Genomic DNA, 17487 nt, shown 5'->3' with positions numbered 1-17487 from the left:
AATGGGTGAGGACATTGAGGTATAGAGTAATGGAGGATAAGAGACATGAGAGTTTACAACAGATAGTCTTAATTTTCTCATTAAAGTTAGACATATGGCCATTTGCTATGAGAAAGAGAATAGGGGTTGGGTTGGGGGTTTGAGAAGAGAGAAGATTTAGAACAGCAAGTGTTTTGAGTATGAAAGGAATTCATTCAGAAGTGAATAAAAAGATCACTGAGCTTCACAGGTCCTAGCTGAGGTTAAATGGCATGAACTTATAATAGGTCCAGTCAACGATTTCCTGTCCCCCCTCCCCATAGCATTAGATGGCTGAGGAGGAGTATGAGAGGAGTTGGATGGTAATAAGTAATAAGGGTTGAAGGTTAGCAAAGGGTTAAGTGGTGGAAGGACTAAGGTCCAAAAGATTCAGGGTTAGGATTATTGAAGTGGCTGACCACATGGTTAAGCCTGGGTAAGAGGAAAATGAGTTTAGAACATGGTTGACTGATTGGGACGGGACTGAATGAGATGAGGGCAAAGGACAGGAGAAGATTAAGGAAGAAGGAGAACTGGAAGAATAGGAGACTGTGGTCATAGTGGGGTAATTTGGAATTTGTAATCTTGCAGGTGTAATTTTGAGTTGATAGTGAAGTCTGAGATCTGGCTACCCTGGTCAGTCTTTGAGGTAGTGTGGAGGAGGAGGTCCTATTTTCATCCATCACCCCCATTACTTATCCTCAAGTCTAATTTACTAGAATCTAATGATGATAAACTGGACTAAGAATTTGAACTTCTGACTTCACCTCCACCCATAATCCTTCATCCCTAGATCCCTGACTTCCCACTTTCTCATTCCTCCACCACCAGGGCCAAAGGACGTACTCCCCTCTAGGAGCTGTCCAGCGTCCTGAAAACGCCGCAATATAAGCAGAGTGCGCAAGCGCCTGATGTATGGTGGGAAGCCAGCCAGAAGGGGCCTGGGGGAGGAGGCCGTGGCCTGGACAAGATCCCACTGCGCATCCTCCTCCGCTCCCCCACGCCTAGACTGCAGTCCCAGCCCCAGATCCTGCACCAGCGGTGAGAACCTACCGCCCTCCTTTGCGGATTCCCAGCTCTTCACTTGCCCACTGCCCCACCTCCTCTTCTTCCTCTGCATTCTCCTCTCTTCCTCCCAGTCCTCCTGCATTTCTTTTTCTGTTTTCACCTTTTCCTCCCAGTCTTTGTTCTTTTTCATCCCCCTCTTTTCCCTTTTCTTCTCCGTTCCTTCCTGTCTTTTTCTCTTGCCGCTCAGAATTCTCACATCCTTCTCTTTTCCTTTATCTCTTACCTTTCCCCCCATTTCTCTCCCCTTTTTTCTTTCCTGTTCATCTCTCTCCTTCACCTCCTCTCCCCTTCGGGGCTCCTGTGCCCAGGCCTGACCATGGGGAAAAACAAATTAGTCTTCGCCCAGGGCTCCTGCTACTTCCTTGCCTTCCTGTTTAGCTTCATCGTGGTGGTGCCACTGACTGAGAACTGCCATGACTTCCACGGCCGCTGCTTGCTCTTCACGGAGGGCATGTGGCTGAACACCAATCTGACCGTGCAGGAACATCAGCGCTTCACCGTGCAGGAGTGGGGCTCTCCTGCTGCCTGCCACTACTCTCTGCTCGCTGCCCTGCTCTCTCTGTCTGTGGCCATCGGGTTAGCCTGGCGGTCGCTCTATCTGCTGTGCAAGGGATTCGACGAGTAAGTAGTGGCGGCCCCAACGCGGCCCCTGGCCCCAGCCTAACCTGCTTGGGGCTAAGAACTATGTCCCTAGGGCGCAGCTCTCTCCTCTGGACCCCACCTACTCCCGTGCAAACAATCCCCCTCACCTGAAAACAATCCTCGCCCAAATGTAAAAAGCTACCCTCTCCCATATCCCTCCGTGCAGTCCCCCCTGTAAACACCCTTGTTCCAACAGTTCCTCCGGAAAACATCCCCTTCCTGTGGAAACTGTTTCCACTCCCATGCAAAAATCATCGCTATGTACACAAACTGTCCCCATCATTATTGAACTCTGTTCGTCCCCAGTCCTTGCTAATAGACATCTTCCGGTGCAAACACTATCCAATATCCACGATCCAAAGATCTGACCCCTCTGACCCCTCTGTACCCCTTCTCCTCCTACCCCAGGCAAACTTCCTTCTTCTCGGGGCAAAAATTACGTAGTCATCTCTCTCCACGGTTGACTCTGGCCTAGAGAACATTCCCTTTAGTACCATGGACACTTCTCCCATATATTGCTTGATGGAGAGATGGAGAAACGGTGCAAAGTGAGGAAGGAAAGGGCCGGGTTAAGGCCTGAGTGAGAAGAGACAAAAGCCTTTCTTTCTCCTCACTCTCCCACAAACAAATTTCTTCTCCTGGATGGGAAAAATCAGTCATTAATCTAGGCAGTTGGGATTTGAGTCAATGCAATTAGTCATTTAGTGTCATTTAATAATGTCAATTAGTAATGTGACCTCCAGCAAGTCACTTAACACCTCAGAGCCTCAGTTTCTCCATCTGCAAAATGGGGATAATACTACTTACACCCTTCCTCCCCCGACATGGATATAATGTGAGGAAAACATTTAGTAAGATCTCATAATAGTTAGAATTTCTGTAACCTTTTGAGGCTTGTAAGGCACTTTGCATTTATCTCACTTGATAAATGCAAAGTGCCCTGAATTTATTTAGGTGCTATTATTATCTCCATTTTACACATGAATAAAATTAGAGGTTAAGTGACTAGCTTAGGTCACACAGCTAAGAAGTGTCTGAGGTAGGATGTGAACTCAGGTCTTCCTGACTCTAGGTCCTAATGATCTATCCACTGCACCACTTAACTATCCCATTTGCATCATTACAGATATCTGATATTTGGAACCCTCCCAGATGCTTGGGCACTATGTAGTCCAAATATTTGGATGGCAAATTTAATTTTTTTTTTAACTTTCCTTACATATTTTGGAGGGTGGTAGACCTATGTTAGCTCTCAGCAATGGCATTCTTTCTATTCTTTTCCCTCCCTAGATCTGATGAAGCTCTCTATTGTTTAGAAAGGTCCTTAGGTCTGAAGAGATGATTTCTAGTGACATCAGGAAATCAGGGAAGCCCTACTGATTTCTCCCCTTTTCAAGGGGCTTATCCACAGAGGGGTTGGTTTTTCAAGATAAATTCTTTATCTTCAAGATAAACATAACTTGAGGACACTATCCGCCACGGTGTGGAGGAATTGACACCTGTGTTTGTATAGGAATGATCTACCCTAATGATATCACTGGTCTTTGAAGTATATTATTATTGATATTAATAGATAGGTTCCTGTTGCATTCTCTTTATTATACAGTAAGTTCCTTGAGGGAAGGGAACTGGGTCATTTTTCATCTTTGTATCCCCAGCTTTGATCAAAGGCCTTGAACATAGTAGATGCTTAATACATATTCGTTAATTTTGATTAAGTCAATTAGTATGCATTTTCTGAGCATTCACCATGTTGCTAGCCTATGAGATCCTGATGTTTAATGAAGATGAGACTTACACATTAATATTGTAATATTTCAATAATTTAATGTATCCATGAGCTCATCGATATGGATACTCCTTCCCATGCAGTAGATTGCAATTCACCCATGCCTCTCATTCTGTGTCATTTATGCCTAGGCTTTCTGATATATCTTCCATAAAGGATCTACCCAATGAACTGGAAGTCTTGACTGCATTTAACATTTTGTGGTTACCAGTGCAGCACGTGGATTATCAACTTGTCATCTCTACCTATTGCTATAAGACAGCCCCACCTCCTTTTCTGATCATAATTTCCTGGATGAAATCTTTTGACTGCTTCTTGCTTCCAAATCATTGTTGGCAATAAGCTGAGCCTACTTACATGCACTATGCTTCTCTCCATTGCCATTGGGTTACTATAATTTTGATTCTTTGGAGATTGTGGCATTCTATGATTTACACATGTACATACTGGAAGAATGTTGGTGTTAAAAAGCACTACTTTTGTGTGAGGGAGCAGTTTGAGCAATTTCTCATACAATCCAGGTTACCTTTTTCCTTTCATTCAGTTCTCAGACAAGTTCATTGTTTATCTGAAGTCTGAGCACAAGATACATATAATTGAATGAACTGCTTGCTTATCTAACTGTGTGGAATTCTTCATCCATTTGGTTTTTCCTGTGTGGATTGCTAGACCAATAATTTTTTAGTAGCCATAAAGCTTTGTAAAGAGGTTCTGTAGTATTCTGGGGTTTGATGCAATTGTTAAAATATTGTCTACAGAGAGAAGCATATGGAGGGTCACATTATTTACCAAGACCCCCTCTTTCTTTTGGACTTTGCTCAGGGCATTTTTTATGACAGAAGTAAATAGTTTTGGTAAACATTTGTCTCTGTGTTTTATGCTTCACTTGTATTTGTAGCTAAATGATTACTGAATGAAGTTATAGTTCTGTGACTGCATCTTTCAATGTATGATTTTAACATAAACATAAGAGTTTCCTTCTTGGAGGCTACATTTTTGCTCTACAAAGTCAAATGCTTTTATGGAATCAGCAACTACAGCAAAATCTTATACTCCCTGTATCTTTTAATCATGTGATTGAACATGTAGTCTGCTACAGGAAGCTTTTTTTTGGGAAAACTCTGCCTGTTCTATTCTCATAGTTTCATTAAGATTGCCCTCAATGAATGTGTAAGTCATTCTCATAAAGAGTTTATAGAGATGACAATGTGGTCATATGATTTCATAGTTATTGATTACCTTTCAATTTTCTTTATTTTGGTAATAATATAGTCCACGAAAAGTTTCCCTCTTTCAGACAACTTAAAAACAATCTCTAAATGCTTTCAAACTGTGTTGCCTCCAGGATGGATTTTTTTCTGTTAGTACTACAGTATTGTAGTTACTACTACAGTAGTGCTACAGATGCTCTTCGTGATTTTATTTTCTGAGGTGCCATTTTCACTTCTGCCCATTGGGGAGTCCAAACATGGTGGTCTCATTGTCAATGATGATCAAAAGTGATTGCTTTAGAAACTCTGGTAGATTTGTTTCATTTTCATCTATTTGTTGTCCTCCAGGTTTAATGATAAACTTTCTCTGAATGATATGGCTTCAATGCCAAATATTTTGATTTTTTTGCAGACTTGTTCCTCCTCCCACTTATTCCCACCACTGTTTGCTATTTTGTGAAGTGACATTGATTGTGATCTTTGACTATCCTCCTTTGTAATCTTTTACAAATTAGTTTAAACTCTAAACTGATGTCAGCGGCTTCCAGGTCTTTCTGCTTAGCAAGGAGTTCATGTGTTGATTGGCTGAAGTATTTTTTTTTCGGCTCTTTTGGCTCTTTGTTATAGTTATTGCCACATACTGATCAAACTTTTGTAAGAAATGGTGACAAAGTTAATGTCTTTTCATTAATCTTTTTTTTCACCATCAAGAGCTTATTTGAGTAAGTCAGGTTTGAGCTGTTCTAATTGCCCATAAGTTCTTCTTCTTATCTTTATTTTTTTCTTCTAGTTTGGTACTTATTTTAACCATTGCTCTAACTAGTTGTTGGTCTGACTTCACATAGGCAGTTAATTCATAAATAATTCCTAGATTGACAGCTAATTTTTTCCTTTTTTTAGTATAGTGTTTGGCACATAGAGCACATGTGATACTTGTTGATGATAACATAGTTTTACTTTTTGTCATGTTTACAGTACTAGCCACATCCAGCACCTTCTGCAGATATTAACAATAACTGATATGAGGCTTCTGAGAAGTCTTTGACCTCTTTCATTTCTCAACCCTGACCTACTGTACTGCCAAAGGAGTCTATGACCAAAAAAAGGGTTAAGAACCCTTGATCTAGTCCAACATTATCATTTTGTAGATCATTTTGTAGACTGAGGCTTAGAGAGGATGTGACTTGATCAACATCACACAGCCAATATGTGTCAGAGCCAGAATGTAAATCCAGATAACCTCAAATTTAAGACTGTCCATTCTGCCACACTTCCTGGAAACTGATAATGCTATTTATTATTAATAGAATAGGAAATCAAAATACTGATGTTACTGTCCTAATGATCTGTATTATTACAGTTATGACTTTCTTGATTATGATATTCACTGTCAATATTAGTAATATAACAATGTCATCAATATTATAATTGTTAGTATAGTAACATTGTTACAATAATATCAATGGTGTTATTTATTTATATTACTTTCAAATGTTATCAGTAGTATTTGTTACTTACATAATCATTAATGATAGACTATATTACATGATACTTTGTAGTTTTCAAAATAGGTGGCATTGTTACTTTTTATTTTTACTATATTCTTGTGGAGGAGGGCAGGGAAGAGAGACATGTGGAAATGGATATAGAAAAAGACTTGCTCAGCTCACAGAGCTAGTTGGTTAGTGAATGGCAAAGAAATTTTTCAAGACATAAGCCCATGTTAAGTGGTATGGCTCCAACAGTAAGATCTGTGGAGTTCAAGAAGTAGAGCAGGGGCCTGACCACAGAGAATGGAATTCTCAGATTAGGATTCTTGAAACAAGTTTAGAACAAATCAGGGATTGAACTTAGAAGACTTTTACTCAGAAGATGAGGTATAGACTGAAAGGAAATAGTTGTAATCTCTCTTTTTTAGTGGCAAAGAATTAGAAACTGAGAGGATTCCCATCATGGGGGAATGGGTTAACAAGCTGTGAATATGATGAGATACTATTGGCCTATAGGAAAAGATGAAGGGGCTAGTTTCAGAGAAACCTATGAAGATTTGTATGAACTGATACAGAGTGAAGTGAACAGAAGCAAAAGAACAATTCAAACAATCATAATAATATTGTAAAGATAAATACTTTGAAATACTTCAAGACAAATGCTTAGAAACTTTGTTCACCACAATGATCAGTTATAACTTCAGAAGACTCATGAAGAAACATTCTACCCATCTCCTGACAGAGAGAAGATGAACTCAGAGTGTGGCTGAGACTTTTTTGGATATGGCCAATGTGGGAATTTGTTTTGCCTGACTATATATGTTTATAACAACTGTTTTGCTTTTCTTTCTTTCTTAATGTGTGTGTTAGGTGATGTAGAAGGGAGAGAAGGCAGATTTTTATTGAAAAAAAAAGTTTAATTAGCTTTATCAAAAGTCATGCCAGACTTTTCATAAAAATCTTGGACTCTATAGATTCCAAAAACGATGACCCAGAAAACTTCAACAGTTACTGATTTAGATGCTTACCTTCCCATCTATACAAAGTCTTTATGAGGGTCATGTATATATGATTTAAGACTATCCTTGATGAGGATATTAGTAGGGAGGGAACAATAAGGTTTATTCAAATGATAGTCAACAAATGATGACATCTTTACCATCTCACAATTGACTGAAAGATATAGAATGTATAACATTATGCTTATTGTTTGTTCATTATAAAAAAAAGCATTTTAAAAAATAAAAGATCATTAAAAGATCATTTAAGAGGAGGAATTATTTACTTATTGGATGATCAATCAGGATTCAAAAAAGATTTTCACAGGTTGGAATAATAGGCCAAGCCTAATAAAATAAGATGCACTTATTTTAATGCTTTGAGGAACTGTAATTTAATTGGTGTATGTCCTAGTTCCCCAGGTACAGGTGAGATAATTTAAGAACTGTTGGATTTTCTGAAATCTATGACCAAAAATAAAGTCTGAGAATTGTATTTTAGGAAATTATCCATGAAAACTGTCCAGATTTATGAGATCCAAAAAGCAAAGTGAAAATTGGAAGACTTGACCTGACAGAAAATCAAAGTAAAAACTCTTGGGAATGTTATAGTCAAAATCCAGCACCTCTATGACAAAGGAGAAACACTATAATAAGCAGGAATGAAAAAAATCAAGTTCCATGGGACCATAGTCAAGATCAAATAAAACTTGGCAGCAACTACTGTAATGGAGAGAAAATCTTGTAATAGGATATTCCAGAAAGCAAAAAAATATAGGCTTACAACCAAGGGTGACACCTTAAAAGACTGAGTATAATCCTACATGGGGGAAAATGAATCTTTATTGGAATAGAGAATATTTAAATTTTTAGAATGAAAAAGCTAAAACTGAGTAGAAACTTTGATTGTAAATATAGGAATTGAAAGAAACCCATAAAGGTATATTCACTTGGAATTAAATGATGATTAAATACCTACATTTTAATGGGGGAGAATAGAGAAGGGTCCTTTCAGAATCCTGATGTGTTCAAAAGTTGTATGTTCATTTCAGGAAGAAAAACAGAGAAACTATGGGTGGTACTGTTCTGTTTAGACAATTTTAAGAAGATGAAGGGATAAAAAGAAATGAGGGAGAAAGGGGTAGAATGAATTATGGGTGTGCAAAAGAAGATTATACAAACAGAAAGGAAAGGGTGGGTGTAGTGAGCATCACATGAACTTTACTCTTATCTAAACTGAACAAAGGAGGGTTGAACACACATACACACAGGATTTGATATAATATTAAACTCAACAGGGATATAGGCAAGGATAGGGAAGGGGGAGATTGGAGTTTAAGAGGGGAGAGTTGGAGAGGTCTTTTTCATAAGCAAAACAAATGTCAACTTTGGAAGGTGAATCATCAAGGGGAGATTAAAAGGAAAGAAATTGTAAGAACCAATGATTGGAGTGTGGATGAGGAGAATATAGGACTGGCAGTGGAATAGAAGCAGGTAGCTTCTATTATAGTTCACTAGTGCTGATCACATTTGTTCCCTTTCACCATCCTCTCCTTTGTAAAGAGTGGGTCAGGTGCAAAGAGAAGAAATAGCATAAGAAAACATGGAGAGAAATATACAATTAATAATCATAACTGTTAATTTGAACAAGATGAATTCACCTGTAAAATGAAAGAGAAAAGAATCCCACAGTATGTTGTTTATAAGAAATTATTTGAAATAAAGATTCACTAGTGCATTACCATACCAAAGGTTGTATGTGTGTATTTGCTACAAATATGCTATGGTTAAGTAAACTTTTTTGTTGACATGGTCTGTGAGTGTCTTCTCATTTTATCCCAATTCCCAATCTGAACTTGGCCTGACTCAACTCTGGCCTGTAACATCATGCTTCTTAGAGATAGCTTGGTAATATTCCATTGCATTCATGTACCGTAATGTATTTGGTCATTCTCCAATCTACTTTGTTTCTAGTTCTTTGCTACTACAAAAAGTACTCTATTTTGGTGAGTGTGGAGCCTTTCTTTTTATTATTGACCTTCTTGGGTTATATGGCTACTGACGAGCTGGAGGTTTATGAATATGGGTTAGCAAGTGTGAATATTTCATAACTTTCTTGAAATAGTTTCAAATTGCTCTCCAAATGGTTGACTAATTTATTAGTCATTAATGTACCTGTTTTCTGTAACCCATGCAACATTAGTTATCTTCAACTTTTGTCCTCTTTGTTAATTTGCTTGGTCTGAAGTCAAACTCAGAGTTGGTTTGTTTTGTATTTCTTATATTTTTAGTAATTTTTTAAACAACCTCTCATAAAGTGGTCAATAGTTTGTAATTCTTCTTTTGAGAACTATTTGTTCATATTCTTTGACCACTTATCCATTGGCTTTTCATCTTATCTGTTTGTGTTTTCTATATATTTTGTATGTCAGATCCTTGTCAGAGATTTGATGTGAAGATCTTTTTTCCTCCAATTGACCACTTCTTACCTGGGTTGCATTTTGTTCATTCAAAAGTCTTTTAATTTTATGTTATCAAGATTATCTATTTTCTCTTTTGTGGTCACTTTTATCTCGTATTTATTTGGTTAGAAATATCCTTCTACAGTAAGCGCCTGTATTAATCAGGTACCATATCCACTAAGAACTTATTGCAGTATATAATTTTTAAAATATTTGTCTACACCTAATTTTTTTTGAAATTATGATTTTTTTCCTACATGGCTTTGTCAAATATAGGGTTCTTTACTAAGGATTTTATGTTCTAGGGATCATTGAGCTCTCATTTGTTGATTTCAGTTGTTTCTGATTTTTTCTCATTTAATCTATTCCAATTATCTATTTTTTCTATTTTGCATTTGATTTTCCATGCTAATGACCAGGGATTGTTTAATTTTATTTTTGTTATCACTACCACCTCATGAGTATAGTACTTAGCTCATTGTAGGTGTTGAATTGAATCTAGTGAGTTCTGCAGTACAAATATTATTATGTTTCCTTACAGATGAAATACAGGTCTGTAGATTCCTGGAATTTAGGGCTGGGAGGGACCTAAATCATCTGTTCTTTCCTATCCTTTTCTTATTTTTCAGATCTGATTTGTTCAAAGTGACAGAGGCAAGATTCAAAAGAAGATCCTTTACAAATTTAGTGCTGTTTTAATTACATGATACTGCCTTTAGCTGGATCTACCTTTCCTATCCTGCTAATCTATAGTCCTGTGTTCTTGTAGAAAAGAAAACACTATGGCCCTGTATCCACCTAATCAGTTTGGCTGGTTCTCTGAGGGGAGGGTAGTTTCTTGCGTCTCAGCTAAGGTACTTCCCCAAGATAGGAAGGGTGTGTGTGTGAGTGTGTGTGTGTGTATGTATGTATCTTGTCTGGGGCAGCTCCTACACACATATTTCTAGACCTAGGTCCATAGTGGGATGATTCCTTCTTCTAGAGTATCAGCATTACCTCCAGTTTAGTTTCTCAACAATCAAGATACAAATAATGTTGTGGATTGACGTTGATGAGGGCAGTTAGATATGTAGCACAGTGGGTAGAGTCCTGGGCTTGGAGTCAGGAAGTAGAAGCTTCCTGAGTTCAAATCAGGCCTCGGACACTTATTGCCCATGTGACCCTAGGCAAGTCACTTAACACTGTTTGCCTCAGTTTCCTCATCTGCAAAATGAGCTGGAGAAGGAAATGACAAACCACTCCAGTATCTTTGCCAAGAAAACCCAAATGGAGGTCATGAAGAATCAGACATGACTGAAATGACTGAAAAACAAAATGATGTTGAGGATATATAGTGTAAAGAACATTAACCATAAGGTCAAGAATTCTTGAAAATAATTGAAATGGTCTAATTTATCCTTTGTGGTCACCTCTGTTGGAATCCTTCCCCATGCCATAGGTGTGAAAAGTTTCTAATTTGGTTTTCTTTTCTTTTATTTTTTAATGGTTTGGCTTATAACAGTCAGGTACCATAAGCATTTTAAACTTCTTGTGGCATGTAATCCATAAAATATTTGTTTAATCCTCATTTCTTTCAAATTACTTTCTTTGCTAAAGATTTCATGCTCTTTTTTAGACTTGGCTTGGAGTCCCTACCAAATGAATGACCCTGGGCAAGTCATTTACCTTTTCTAATCTTCAGTTTCCTTCTCTGAAAAATAATGATTAGTAATCAATGAATTAATGAATCGACATTTACTAAGTAACTCCTTTGTGCCAGGCACTATGCTAAGCCTGGGAATACAAAAGAAGTTCCCTACCTTAATGGTTTTATTGTAAAGGAAGAGTTTTGTAAACCTTAGAAAATCATAGAAATGGGAGTGATCATTTATACAGTTAGGATTTTCTTCCCTGAGGTTAATGAGGATAGGGTCGTGTGTGACTCTCCTTCCAGCTTACCTGCTGTTGGTGGTTTAATGTCCTGGCTAGTCATTTACAAAAGTACAAATGCATCCAAGTGAAGAGGGAATGAGACCTGCTTGGTCTGAATTAAGCAGCTATATGGGGCTCTGAGGAGAGGCTGCCAGGATGCAGGGCAGTGAGTTCTGGATTCTCAGAGAGCTTGCAGATGCCATGGGTTGGCTGTTTCTGAGCCTTATCTCTGCTCTCCTCTCTACAGGACCTGCCTTGAATCATTTGCGGCTTTGATGCTTAATATCTTCATCCTCTTCGTAGTCTTCATTGCCTGTACTATCATCAGTGTGGGATTTGACATGTGGTGTGATGCCATCACAGAGAAAGGCAGCATGCCCAACAGGTATGTGCTTGTGTTCTGCTTTCTATACCCTGGGGGGAAGGGGTGTGTGTGTGTGTGTGTGTGTGTGTGTTTGTGTGTGCACGAGTGTGTGTTTGAGAATGAAAAGGAAGTTAATTCAAGGCAGCTCTATGTTCAAATAGATGAATGAATAAAAAAAAGCATTTTTCTAATTGCTTACTCCGTTTCATGTATTGTGCTAAGCTCTGGGGATACAAATAGAAAAAGCAAGACAGCGTCTTCCCTTAAAAAGCTCATATTCTAATTGGGAGAGACAACATATGAAAGAAAGTTCAGCTGCAGCAAGGATAGAAAAGTCCAGAAGGATAAAATGATGGACATTGTACATGGCAAGGTCCAGATGTTCTTAGATTCCATAAGGAGGCCAGATGATGGAACTGGGCAACTGTGGGCTGTAGAGACAGGGCAGTTGATAAAGACTGGAGGATCTTACAAGGCAATGGGATGGCAGATGGTAAAGGGCTGGTGGTCTTTCATTTCATCAGAAGGAATGGAGTTGTTGACTCCCATCTCATCCAAGGTATGTGAGTAGTCATGTATCCTAGGTTAAGGCAAAAGAACAGGGCATCACAGTATGGTGGTTATTCTTGCCCATTGGCAGTCCTGCAACTAAGGTTGGAGGAGGAAATGAGGGAGGACTTTAAGGGGAGGGATAAGGCATCTCCTTAAGTAGGAACACTAGTTCTACAGGCAAATGACCTGGGTTACCTGGGTAATCCATTTCCTCATCTGTAAGATGAAGTGGGAAGGGAGTGTTGGGCTAGATGCTTCTCACAGTAGACAGATGTATAACCTGCTGTTCTTCTTTCCAATTTAATTATGAAATATTTGTGGTACTCCTTTTGGTAGTCCTTGGCACTGGCAGTATCTGATTTTTTCCAAGTGCTGGGAGGAGACCACATCAGGTTTATTGGAAGAAGCAGTGTCAAAACCCAGGATTTGCTTTCTTTGCATTTATATTACTTTCTTCTCAGAGACTTTTCTGTACGGAAGGAAATCATTCGAAGTGGGACTGCTCCCTTGCGGGGCAAAGGGGAATTTTGGAAATAACTTTCTGTCCCTATATCTTTGCCTTTTTAGCTGTGAAGAGCTTCAGAATATGGACTTGGATTTGAACCCTGAAAACTCGGCCTTTTATGACCAGTTTTCTCTTGCCCAGGTAGGTGTGACTGTGAGATTGGGTGAGGAGTGCTGCTAACTGTTAAGGAGGGCTATTCTAGGGTTGAGGGGAAGTCCTACTAACTTGGCCCTTTGGCTCATTCCACAAACCTAGAAGGGAATTTAGAGAGTATTTAGTCCATTTCTGCCTGAGAAGGAACCTTCTACAATCTCTCTGATAAATGGATATTTAGACTCTGCTGGAATATATCCAGTTATGGGGAGACAATAGAGAAGGAGACAAGCATTTATTAAGCTCTTACTATGTGCTAGGTACTGTGCTAATTGTTTTATAACTATTATCTCATTTGATCCTCACAATCACCCTGGGAAGTAGGTGCTATTATTGTCCCCATTTTATAGTTGAGGTAACTGAGGCAGACAGATGTTAAATGATATTCCCAGGGTCATATGTCTAGTAAGTTCTGGAGGCTGGATTTGAACTCAGGTCTTCCTGAGTCCAGGTTCAGAGCTCTATCCACTCCACCACTTAGCTGGGATTGTGGATCATGGGTCGAGAACTAGAAGGGACCCTAGTGTCATTTAGTTCAATCCCACTATTTAGCACATAAGAAAACTGAGGCCTAGAGAAGTCATTATTAACTTATTCTTTCCTGAGGTAGCCCATTCCATTTTTTAGGCTTTTTTTTTTTTTTTTTTTTTTTTTTACCAAATTCTTCCTTGTAGTGAGTTAGTGTCTTTCTCCCTGTAACTTTCTCCCACTATTCTTAGCAGTGTCCCTGGAGCTGGGCAGAGCAAGACAGAGCCTTCTTCCATTAGACAGCCCTTCAAACCTTTACAGCATGGTAACCAATATCAAGAATTAGAAGAGAGAGACCTTAGCTCAGCTTGTTGGGAGGCCACGAGATGTGGCAGGCTGAGACTAGTGACTTTGGAGTCAGAGAACCTGTTTCATATACTGACTCTCTGATGCTTACCGTCCATGGGACTTTGGGCAAGTCACCATCTCCTCAATCCTAGGTTTGCTCATCTGTGAAATGAGAAGTTTGGAGACTGCGAACTGGCCCTGAAGGCAGGAGGTCTTGGGCTTGAGACCAAGATCTTTTCGTGCTGCCTTGTTGTATGCCCCTAAGCAAATTTATTTGGTCCTTCCTTATCAGAATGGATGATAACATGTTTACTGCCTACCTCACAGAGTTTTTAAGAGAAATTCAGTCATTTTTCAGTTGTGTCCCACTCTTCATGACTTCATTTGAGGTTTTCTTGGTAAAGATATGGAAGCGGTTTGGCATGTCCAAACTCATGACTTTGCCATGTCTCCAGCTCATTTTACAGATGAGGAAACTGAGGCAAACAGGGTTAAGTGACTTGCCCGGAGTCTCACAGCTAGTAAATGTCTGAGGCTGGATTTAAACTCAGATCTTCCTGCCTCCAGGTCTAGAACTCTATCCACTTTTAAGAGGAAAGTACTTTGCAAACCTCAAGCCCAGAGAATTTAAATGACTTCCAAAGATTACACAGGTAGTGAGTGGGTTTCTGGATCTGGATGGGACCTTAGGCATCTATCATCTAATCCAAATGCTTCATATCACCCATCAGGAAACTAAAGCCCAGATAGTTTTGGGCTACACTTTCCCAAAGTCACATGAGCAGAGCTGGGATTTGAATTCAGGTCTTCAGACTCCTAATCCCATACCCTTTTCTCTCCCACATGGCAGTTATTTTAACGATAAAGGAAATATTTTAAAAAGAATTTAAAAAATAACAATTTTATTTATGTAAAAATAAACTTTTTCATAAAGCAAAAAAAGAGAAGTGTTAAATGAATTTTATGCAAATGATGTCTAAAATGGCTTTAGTTTATGTCCCCTACTCCTGAGCATAACAGGTTCTTGGTCAGACTTTTCCATCTTGAAGCTTATTAAATTATTCTTCTTCTTGATTGATCACTTCCCCAAATGTCTAAAAAACGAAAGAAATGCAAGTCATCCAAGCCACTGGAGGATGATTAGCTTTCCACATTTCTTAGTGCTGAGGCTAAGTCAACTTTGCTCAGCTAAGCCTTCACTAGGCAGGCTGGAGTTAGCAGAGAAAGCTTTGGACTGGAAGTCAGACCTCTGTTCTGGTTCTGGCTTTGCTGCTCATGTTCTGTGTGACACTGAGCAAGCTGATTGCCCTCTCTAAATATATTTCTTCCTCTGTAAAATGAGGGGATTGTCTGCTTGTCCTTCCTCAGGAAGGGGAAGTATGTGTAGGGTACCAAAAACAACACTGTCCCAAAGGAATCACAGACTGTGCTTTGGTGTGTCCTTATAAAGGCAGGCATCAGAGGGGTCCCAGATAGTGCTAGCTGTCATCAAACAAAGTATTTTTGTAGTTTCTCCTGGATTCAGAAACAAAAGAGACATGTCCTTCCAAGGAATATAAGAATGAAAATCCAAGGGCTGCCCCCGTTGGTCTTTGATTTTGGTTGGGGGTAAGAGAATCAATCTAGAAATATTTCTTAAGCCTCTATTATGTGCCAGGCATTGGGCTAAGTGCTGGGAATAAAGAAGGCAAAAGATAGTTCCTGCCCTGAAAAAATTCACAACCTAATGGGGTAGTGATTTAGGTTGGGGGAGGGCTCTTTGTTGAAAAACCCCTTTGCCCCTGAAGGTGAGATAGAACAGTGAAACTAAAGCTGGGAGGGCCACCTTCCCGTCTGGGTTCCTAGACTTATCAGGCCAACCTGGGCTAGAGTTTGCTGGGGCTCAGGGAGGTAAAAATAGGGGCAGCTATGTGCTTTTTTGATTCATGTTGGTTGCTAAGTTGGAAAATACCAATAAACAATGGTAATAATAGACAATGATAATCAGTCTGTCATGTAATGAAGAGTGGTTGAGTGGAAAAATTCCTGTTCAGAAAACCTAGAGTTATTTCCTGGTTCTGTCAAACACTAGCTGTGTGATGATGGGTAAATCAACTTAATGTCTCTGAGACTCTGCCTTCTCATATATCAAATGGGGATAATCATACTTATACCACCTACCTCACAGGTTAATGCTTTGTAAAGTATCTTAAAACACTACAGAAATAGAGTTATTTATTATCATTTATTATTGTTATTATTACTATTTTGTTTGAATCATTCTTTTTAACTTTTTAAAATGCTTTCCCATTTATTTGCTCACTTATTCCTCATAAACACCCCATGAGGTAAGCAGGGCAGGGATTATTGACCTAATTTTTCAATGGGACAACTGGAGGATGGAGAAGATGTTACCGATCTGGGCCCACCTCCTCTGTGAAGTACTCCCTGACTATCCTAACCTCCGGGGTTATCACCCTCCCTGAATTCCTACTTGGCTGAAACTTGCAACTTGATGTCTGATTATCTTTTGTTTATTGCTCTCTCAGATCATCAATCATAGAATTTTAGAACAGATTTCAGAGAGCATCTAGGCCAACACATACTTGATAATCCTTGACAAGTGGTTATTGAATTCAATTCAATAAACATTTAGTAAGCACCCACTATGGGCAAGACATTCTGCTAGCTATTAGATGGAGAGACAAAAAACAAACAGCCCTTGACCTCAGGGAGCTTACATTCTACCATCTGTTTCTGTTTGAGTGCTGAGATTGGAGATTTGCCCAGGGCAGAGGGACTCTGTTTTTCTCTTGCTTATGCCAGAAATCCAGAACACTGTAAGGCACCAAATCCACTCAACAGATGGACTGATCGCCCAACTGCCTACCTTGCTTTCTCTCTGCAACCCCTCTTTATTAAGCACTCTTCCCGATACTCGGAACTATCGACTCCCAGCCCCCAACCCCAGGGGATGATGCTTTCCCTTGTGCCCCCCTCAGACCCTTCCACTCTGTCCTTCTGTCCTAGTTTGGTCTCTGGGCTGCCTGGCTGGCCTGGCTGGGCATCACCATCTTGGCCTTCCTGAAGGTTTACCACAACTACCGGCAGGAGGACCTGCTGGAGAACCTCATCCACGAGAAGGAGCTGCTGCTGGGCCGAGCCTCGTCGAGGACCTTTTTTCAAGATGACAAGAGCGGCATGATCTAATTCCAGGGCCACCCTCCTTCCCTCCCTCTCCCTGCACTATCCCACCTTGTTCCCATTTGTGCCCCAGGGGCCCTGGCCTGGCCTTTCCCTGCTAGTGCTTGCTGAAGCGAAGTTGTTGCTAGTTTGAACTGAAATTAGGTCTAGTTTCAAGCCACTTAGTTCTGTATCCAAAAGGTCTGTGGGGCTGTCCTGGGTAGTCTTGAGAGACTTTTCTGTGTCCTCCTCATTCCCACTCTTAATCACTTCCCCTCCCTCCAGCCACTCTGTCATCTTCTCTGGCCCTGGCAGTGCCAGTTTGACACATCTTGGTGCCAGTGTT

The 17487-nt window shown here is 39.7% G+C and overlaps 1 protein-coding gene across 1 annotated transcript; it reads left to right on the top strand.

The window, feature by feature from the left end:
* Positions 1-1402: 1402 nt before the first annotated feature.
* On the top strand, positions 1403-17168 carry TMEM179 (transmembrane protein 179). Its single transcript, XM_027849048.1, has 4 exons — positions 1403-1707; positions 11837-11974; positions 13073-13151; positions 16989-17168. The coding sequence occupies exons 1-4, from the start codon at positions 1403-1405 to the stop codon at positions 17166-17168; spliced, it is 702 nt and encodes a 233-aa protein (XP_027704849.1).
* The last annotated feature ends 319 nt before the right edge of the window (positions 17169-17487 follow it).

Source organism: Vombatus ursinus, unplaced genomic scaffold (assembly GCF_900497805.2).
Source record: "Vombatus ursinus unplaced genomic scaffold, bare-nosed wombat genome assembly UNPS02007284.1, whole genome shotgun sequence".
Lineage (NCBI taxonomy): Eukaryota > Metazoa > Chordata > Mammalia > Diprotodontia > Vombatidae > Vombatus > Vombatus ursinus.
The sequence above is the reverse complement of the archived record's forward strand: the minus strand, read 5'-3'. Positions and strand labels throughout refer to the sequence as shown.